This window comes from Thalia democratica, unplaced genomic scaffold (genome assembly GCF_965202585.1).
Source record: "Thalia democratica unplaced genomic scaffold, ktThaDemo2.hap1.1 HAP1_SCAFFOLD_1962, whole genome shotgun sequence".
NCBI lineage: Eukaryota > Metazoa > Chordata > Thaliacea > Salpida > Salpidae > Thalia > Thalia democratica.
The window spans coordinates 1-9379 of NW_028140755.1; the positions used below are offsets into that span (position 1 = coordinate 1).

Consider the following 9379-nt stretch of genomic DNA (forward strand, 5'->3'; position numbering starts at 1 on the left):
AAATTGAAGTTCCATTAAGTTTATACTCTCCTACTAGAAAGTTATGTTATTTAAACACAAACAGAAGTAGAGTTTTGACAACAAAAAACCTTATTTAATCATCAAGAGTTTATCTAAATATGAGAAAAATTGTATTAAAATTGCACAACTTCAAAAATAGCTTTTCAAAGATGCACATTTCTGCCTCGGATATTTATACAGTAACTTAGAAAAAAAATGCTTATATTTTAAACCAAAAGGTTATTTAAATTTTTATCAAAACTAAATATGTTATCAAGCAAAAAAAAACTACATAAAAACAACAAGTATAACTCACTATTTTTCTGCTTGTTGTTTTTCACATTTGAATTTGCGAAACTTAGTATGAGCATCACCACATCGTTATTGTCGTTGTTTTTAATCGGAGTTATGTTGATCGTGCACAGCATTATGGTACCTGTCGAAGTTCACAAGATTAAATATTTAAACTTAAACTAAGTTTTATTAAGATACTGGAAAAATTTGAAGAAACTTTTAAGCAAGATAAAAGGTCAAAATTTTTGCGCGTTTGCAAAGTTGCAGTTTTGCAGTTGAAAGTCTGCATTATTGGCTTGTTTTAAAATTAGTTCTACTTTAGATGCCGCAAAAAATCTCAAATTAAATTAAAAATATTTGCGGCTTTTGGATTTTATGCGATTTTGGTTTGCCACCCTGCAGAGTCAACACCAAGTTCATCAAAAGTTGTTCAGAATTAAAACCACACTTTTTTTTATCAGTTTGCTCAACAGTTTTACTGTTTTGCCATCTTATTGGATATAAAGTTAAGGTAAAAGGTCATAAATTGTATGTGTTATTTTTTTCAGTTTTAATGAGATTTTGGATCATCATTATGCAGAGTTAAAAGTAGTTCAAAATTCAACCACACTTTTTTTTTAGTTCTCACACACACATTTTTCCCGTTGAGCGCCCGTTCAACTTCGATCGATACACAAGCAGGTATTTACAACAAAATCCCCTAAAGCGAAACTGACCTCCACCCCTCAAAAGCAGCGCTGATAACAGTAATGATATTAGCTGGTGCACAAATTCCCTAAATGCCGAGCATATGCTTGCGCAACCCGAAATCCTTTTACAAATAAATCCCCGTGTTTTATTTTAAATGCGATTTAAAATGCTTCCTGTTTTTTTCATGGATTTTTGCAGCAAGTTAAAATTAAAACGTGCTGCTGACAGGGGTCAAGGAGAGTCAAGTAGACAGCAGTTTCGTGTGTTTATATAAAAAACATGCATGATGAAGGTTCATGCATGTTTCGAACCCGTTTGATCCCCGTTTATAAGGTCAAGTTTTTAACGAGACTTTTGTTTTGAAAACTTTACAACTTTATATTTAAATAGAAAATACACTCGTATTAAGAAATTAAAGTCTTTTTTATTCTTAAATATACCAATAGCTTTCTAGAAAAATTTAAGTTATATATTATTAAAATAGTAGTTTTATTCTCTAAAAGTAATAAAATTTGAAATTGTTTAAAGAGAAAAGATTTAAGTTTTTGTAACTTTAGGCTCTTAAATACTTTTGTGGTTTGCTTGTCAAATAAAACTTTTAGGTTTTATTTACTTTACTTGGTAACAACTTAGACAGTTTATACGGTTCAAAATACTTGAATACACAAATTTGCTCATACAAATCCATACTTTATTAATACAAACATATTTATTTCACACTGTGTCAACGAATCGTGATTAGTGTTAGTATTTAGAGATTAGTATTTGCAACGCCTTGCTGTTAAAAAAACTAATATTTGAGAAATAAAGCTAAAATATGTTTTACGTTTACTTTTGACGTGTAAAAGCCGTTTAGATGCTACTTTATGTTAATAAACGTCCGTGAAAAACATATTACTATCTTGGATAAGGCAAAGTCAGAAAAAAAATTACTGCTATTTAAAACAGCAAATAATTTGTTGTAAAAAAAGCTCTTTTAACACGAATAATTTTTGTTTAAAAGTTCACCAAGACTCGAACAGCATTTGTTAGCATTGTTGCTTGTATGCTTGTAACAAAGTGAAAAACAAAGTTTTGAATTATTAATAATTCGCCACAAAAGACGAGCAACCGTGGGTGACGTCACAATGAAAATCTACAGTTTGTGGGCAAGAAGCGTATAAATTGTGGCGGAATTCAGCTTTCCGTTTCATTTCTTTTTGATGACGACTTGAAAATGTGTATTGAACAAAAAATGCTGGGGAAAATTGTTTTAATGTCAAAAATTGACAAATTTTAAACGAAAAATAAATTTAATTAAAAAAAAAAACATCAAAGTTTTTTGGTTCTAAACCCTGTAATAATTGAAAGTAGGACTTTTTGGAAAGCAGCTTAAAAAGCGGATACTTTTAAAGCTTGCGTTTGCAGCTTGAAATCAAAGAAAAAAAAGACGTTTTGGAAGGAAGAAAGGTGAATAATTTATGAATGAGTTGTGCTACTTTTTCAATTTAGCTTGTTTCCAGTGGTAACCCGCCGCAAACTCACGGTTTCCATGGCAACCACCTCCCCATTTGAACGCTTTTGCAGCGGTGGGTTTTACAATTATCTTAAAACGTTTCCAGTTACATTTTGCTTCTTTAAACAAAACTTTTAAGAGAACTGAAGGCTTGAGTAGGGGCTTTGTTGTTTTCTTGAAACTTGCATACTAAGCAGTATACGTTTTAATTTTATTTAGTACAAAATAAAGTTTTCTTTTAAGTAATTGTAGTTGAAACTATTTACAATTTTTAAGATTTATTGGTTTTTTGCAAAAGTCAAAGTTATAATCATACTCAAAAGGTCTATATTTTTTTAATAACAATATTAGTAACAAGACCACATACCAAACGTTTCTTAGTAGAATTACAGTTTCACTGATACAACTAAGTTCTCAAACACAAACGCGATAATAACAAGAAGTGAAACTGCAGTTGTACTAATCAGTGTTTGGGATCTGAACGTCTTGCTGTTATTATTGCTTGAGCTTTTTATTATTATCTAGTTAGGCACTTTTACAGTCTGTTATGTTTATTTATTTGTTTTAAAAAAAATAAGTGTTTCATTTTCGTTTCTAAAATCATCAATTATAAATTCAAACACTTAATCCAAACAAAGTTCAAATTTATTTGTTCATTCATTCAGTTTAAAATTGTTTACTGTTAGTTTAACCCTGTTTACTATTGTAAATTGTTCGTATTAACAATTTGATAATTTACATACAAACTTAAATACTTGTTTTACTGAGTTGCAAACTAGCACTTCACAACTAATACTAAATTTTGATTTCAAAACAAACTAAACATTTTATTTTATTTTTTTATTTTTTTCAGGTAGAAAACTTTATGTTGTAACTTGGTGGCGAATTTTACTTTTCAACTTAAAAGGATGCTCCTTCAAGCTGATGAATATTTGATGGACTGCTGACTACATTCGTGTTTATTAAACTTTCATGCGGCTGAGTGAAAACTCGCTACACACACACTCAACCAATTTCAAACTGAGTTGCCAGCCAAAAATAAAACGATGAAAAATTTATTTGCCTTCTTAACGGGCGCGCGCGTCGGAGCAAAAGTGCGAAAAGTCTTTTTCGTCAATTTTCCCGCCATCTTCGTGAAAGCTACTGTTGTGAAATAGTTTCGTGTCGTTACATATTTCACAATTCGGTACGCTAAAACGTGGAAACCGTTTTTTTTTGCTGGTTTGTCGATTTTAATATCTTGTACTGTTAAACTATTTTGAAAATGAAAATTGCATTTGGCTTTCAAAATCGACGTTCAAGTTTTAATTTTGTAAATAAAATAAAACTAAATTAAATAAACCTTAAAAGGTTCACGGAGTTATCTTAGTCAACTTTCATATATGTTATAAAAGACTTCTTTCGGTTTCATATTTTAAGAAAACTTTGTTATACGTAAATAAAATTAAAGATTTAAGCATGTTTTCAAATAAAAGGTATTTTAAGAAACTGTGCTCTTTTAATTAAATTTATAACATGTAGTATATAAACTTCTACCTTTAAAAGTTAAACATCTATTTTTCATAAACTAAAAGTATATACTAATCTGACTTTTACTACTATTTCGTTCAAAAATATTTTCTTAAAACCTTCTCAAGTTGTTGTTCGCTGAGAAAGTGATTAACCATTATTAATTATTCAAAACTACAACAAACAAATTCTCCACTAAAACTTGTACCTCACAAAAAAACTGTATACTTTTGATTGAGTGTTTTTTAATAAGTTGGAAAGCAAACTTAAACGAAAAACTTGCTATAGGTATGTTTTGCTTATTAAGTCAAATAATATGTTAATACTGTGGTAAAAGGAACAAAGGTTAATTTATGTCTAAAACGATACTTTAATGGTGTTATATTTATCGTTTTATTTTTTTACAATAAAAATTTATGTAGGTATTTTTTTAAATTTTTGTTTTGTTATGAAAAAGGTTGACTAATTAATATACTTTAATAATGAAGAGGACAGTCTATTAAAAAAAAATATTTTAGGAGCATATTTAAGAATAAATATTATATAAAGTTATAGACGAAATTATAAACATTTTTCAGTAAAATTTTTATCGATGCATGGTTAGATATCTAGGAAACAAAAATTTTATCTATGATTAATTTTGTAACCATATGAAATTGGTAAATATTAATTAAAACAAAAATATATACTTACAAAAACTTTATCAAAATAAAACTTTTCTTGTGATAAATTAAAATTATTCAAAAGAAAGTTATTTAACTAAATCATAAAGAGATTTGTGTTGAAATTTTATCGATGCATGCTTAATTACAAATAAGCAAAGTAACTTATTAGCATAATTTTTTATGAAAGTAGTCTAGTTTTTACATACAAATCTATGCATATATAATAACTTTAACAAATTTTCGTTGTGATAAGTTCTAACATTGGGAATTTTTAAACATTTTTTTTTTTTTTGAAACGAATAAGATTTCTTTGTGATAACAGCCCTAATAGTTAAGTGAGTTTTAACGAAAACAAGCAATTGAATATGATTACAAAAATTTTAATTTCAAATCAAACCTTCCTTGTGATAAGTTCTAACGTTGGGAATTTCCCTCTCTGAGTTGGAACTGACGGCGTCGCGGACCAACCGGATGTGGGCCTTGTCTGTTTCCGGTCCCCACAAAAAGTCGCAACTGCAGTGGTGCTGGAAAAATAGAAGTTTTTTCAATACTAATTATAAACAAAACAATCAGAAAATAATCATAGTTGTGAAATAGAATGAGTAGAAACAGCTGCGATGCAGAGATATAATGTTTCAGATTAAATAAAATATATGTATTAACTATATTAATTAAAGTAAATTTGCAAGTTTTCAAAATATAACCAGCTCAAAATGTATGTTTTTTAATACAATACGCCCTACAGTTATTTCTTAAAAGCGGTTTAAATTATTACATTGCTTTAAAACAAACTGTTACGTTTTTTTTAACTTTTAAAATATTTTAAAGGTTTTACATTAATATTTAAGTTACGTTCTTGCAACAGTCTCTCGCAAATGAACTCAGTTTTCTACCAGTTTAAAGTTACTTGAAAGTGTTAGTAAAATTAGTTTGTTGCTTAAATAAAAATTCAATGCTATCTTTTGACTATCATTTTCGCATGGAAAAAAAGTTTAAATCAGCATAGTTTAAAGTATAACTGGACTGTTCTATAAAAAGTTAATTTAATGATAAAGTTTTACGTTTTCAGTAAATAACTACAAAGTATTTCGAGTATATTTTGTTTATTACACAAGAGTGTATATTGTCTAAATTATAAAGAAAACGGTAATGGTTTTAAAAACTTAAAAAAAATAATTTTAGCTAACCATATGTTGCTCAAAATAACAGCAACTTATTTTATAACAATTTTTGGACAGCAAGTTACATACGTATTAATTCCCAATAGTCCAGTTTAGTTATAGCAAAAGTGAAAGTGTAGTACTATGATGATAAAAGTTGCATAGAGCATTTACTTCTCCTTCAAATTTTCTTTGAGGCAAGTTTTCCAATTTTTAACAAATTTTAAAGGTGCCTTTTAAGTTGTTAACGGCAGTAAATTGTAGTACAAATAAAATAGATTGAAAGCTAAATATGAACAGTTTGAAAAGCGTTTCCACTTGTTTTTAATACAAAAAAAAACTTTTTTTTCAATTATTTTTAAGATTTACAAAACTGAGTTAGTGGTAAAGTTCTGTTTTTTATCGAATAATATCTAGTACTACTTTCTCTATCAAAAAATTACCTGAACTGTAAATTTTTTTTCAACCATTTATAAAATGTTTACAATTAAAGTATTAGTAAAGTTTTGTTTAGTTACCCAAAAATATTCAGTGTTATTATTTTAATATTAAAAGCTAACCTGAAGTATTTCGTTTCGACTGAAGCCCGTAAAGTTGATAAATCCGTCGTTGCAATAAATTATTTTGTGTCCTAATTGCCCGATGTTGGCCACTATGAACTTGTAATCTGTTTAATATTTTTAATAAACTAGTATTTAAATTTCTTTAGCTTTATTCTTTATGGTTCTTAAGCATATTTAACGCATACTAACGTATTTAAAATATCAATTGTTAACACTAAAAGTTCATTTAAAAATTTCTCTACGTTTTATAAACAAGCATTATGTTTAATTTATAAAACTTTTTGTTGTTTAAAAAGTTGTAATATTACAAACAAAGAAAATTTGAAAAAAATTTAAAAACAAAGTTTAAATTAATAGAAGTTTAATTAGAAGTTTAGCTAAAAATGGAAATTGTTTTTGTTGTTAAATAATCTGTAACGATACGAACAAACAAAATTAAAAAAACAATGAACTCAATCCTTTTGTAACGTTTTAATTAACTTATAAAACAAGGAAGGATTAGCTTTTTGTTTCCCTTTCCAAAGCGCTTAATTAAATTTGCAAGCTAAACAGGACTGCAGTTTCAGCTTGAAACTTCAACTCTAATCCCACAGTGCCCTGGCGCTGCTTTGATTCGCAGTTTGTATGTAAATTTCAAAATTATATTTGGCAACGCCGAACCCGCGTGACCTGTTTGGCGGGTTTAAAATTTTTAATTTGACTCAGGGCGGGCAGTGAATTTAATTTGAGAGTTTTATCAGGTTTTTTTGAGGAACTGCCGTGCTGTTAGTAGTGAAACGTTCGTGAACAAGCACCATCAATAGACCGATTTGAAAATGTTTTAGTACCAATGTTTACTTTTTGTTAATGTAAAGCTGTTTTCTTATACACTTAATTTACTTTAAATTTAATAAATTGTTAACGGTTTTATGACTTTTAGAACTTAAAGGTGTCGGGCTAGTAATCTCAATAAACCATAAACTACAATAATAGTTAATTTACTGCAAATAAAATCAAACAGTGTACACTTCTTAACTAATTTTAACATAGAAAAACTAGAATAAAACAGAATTTAACATTCTATATACGTTACAAAAAATATCAATATAAATTTGAGTAAATGAGTTTTTTTTAAAGGATTAAATAGTTTACACTTGTAAGTATGAAATTACTTTTCTGTTTTAGAATTCAAAATTTTAATATTTATAAAAACATTGTACTTATTAAGCATTATGTTTCTAGATAAAAAACTCGTATACTTTTTTTATGATAATACTATCAAAACCAACCAGCCAAAAATACTGGTGCACATTCAAAAAGTTATTATTTACCAATTTTAAACATTTTAAGAAATAAAAAAATAGCCACAACTTTTTAATGTTCACAGTTTAATCTTTACGTATATGCTTCAAAGTTTATGTAAACTAAAGCTATTAATTAGCAAATTATTAAAATCTGTAGACTCGCCAAAAACTTGTTTAAGTTTAAAAAAATTTATCGTTTTACATTCTTTTATATTCGTAAAAAACATTAAAAAATTTAACATGCAGTGCTTTCATATACTATCAAGTTGCTTTACTGTAAAGTGACAGTTATTAAATTAAATTCAATACTTGAAAATACATATATGATTGTCTGTCTTTAAATTATTTTAGTGTTCCAAAATTTATCTATTTTACTTATTGATAAAACAATACTTCTAAATGCCCCGTGTTAATTAAGATTTATTAACCGTATATTCATTATTATTATTGGATTTAATTTATAGTAAAAAGATTTCTTAAATGCAATTAGATTCTTTTTCAGAGATAATCCGATGTATTTATTAAATAGAAATCAATAAAACAAAAGTTTTACATAAGTAACAAACTAAAATAGCAAATTTAAAAGAACTTAGCAAACTACTTTAAAATTTGGCAGAAACCTTACTTTTCCAATACAGTTCGAATGAAACGGCAAACTAAACGTTTGCGGGTGATAATTCAATTTGCGGCAACCCTGCAATTTAAACAACGCACAATGGGCGAAAAGACCAACTTGCTCGCTTTGCGTTCACGCAAAAACAATTGCGCCAGAAATTTTGGCAGCCAGGTTTGTTTTTCTTTTCTTTTTATTTATAGACGCGTATTACAAAAGGCCACCCATCTGGCAATTGAGTTTTTTTAACTTTTTTACAAATCGATCATTTTTATAACGCTTGCAGTTGAACGCGGCACTTCGTTATGAAAGTTGCATAAAATTTTATTTTATTTAATTTTAGTTTAATTTTATTTTAGAAAAAAATCGCTAAGCAGCGGTTTGATAATAAGTTTTTAAGAGTGCAATTTTTTTCCTGGAGTACAAACTTTTGAAAAACAAAAAAACAATCAATTTCCGTTTTTATTTGCTTATAAACACAAAAAAAAATCAGTTCTTAGTTGTTTAAGTTTTAGTAAATTAGCTAATACTATGAAATTAAACCGACTTTTTCCTTCAAACTTTCTAATTATTGTGTCCAGATAGACGTTTCTAGGGGCGAAGTGTCCTCTTTTCACGGGCATTTCTTTTGTTAATTCAAAATTTAACTAATTTGTTATGTTTCATTAAATCTGTAAAAAATTATGATTAAAAATAAATCATAATTCGCAAAGTTATAGGTTTTTTAATATGTTTTTTAAAGTAAAAAGTTTAATTTAGTTATTTTTGAGTCAAAATTAATTAATATCTTTAAAATTATAAATTATAAACAACAAGATATTGTGAAAAAAAACTAACATGAAAATGACACATTTTAGATAGGTCCCAAACTTAAACTTTGTTTATTTGTATAAAATGCACACTAGACTCTAAAAAAATTAAAAAAAACGTTTTTCTAACCTAAACTTAACTCTTAGTTGTTGTAACAACAATTTATTCAACCAAGCAGCTTTTTTTTAAACAAACTAATACAGTTTTCATAAGTTATAATACATATCAACTGCGCGATAAAAATTAAATTTTATTTGACGTATTGTGGAGTTACATTACAAACAAATTTAAACAGCT

General features: G+C 27.4%; 1 protein-coding gene across 1 annotated transcript; it reads right to left on the reverse strand.

The window, feature by feature from the left end:
• Positions 1 to 316: 316 nt before the first annotated feature.
• Positions 317 to 8895, reverse strand: LOC145849025 (voltage-gated inwardly rectifying potassium channel KCNH7-like; the record flags this gene model as incomplete). Its single annotated transcript, XM_082954138.1, has 4 exons — positions 8820 to 8895; positions 6374 to 6480; positions 5051 to 5177; positions 317 to 436 (listed from the first exon to the last, which is right to left on the reverse strand). Coding segments are annotated over exons 1-4 (430 nt in total), but the record flags the coding sequence as incomplete, so codon positions are not given.
• Positions 8896 to 9379: the final 484 nt, after the last annotated feature.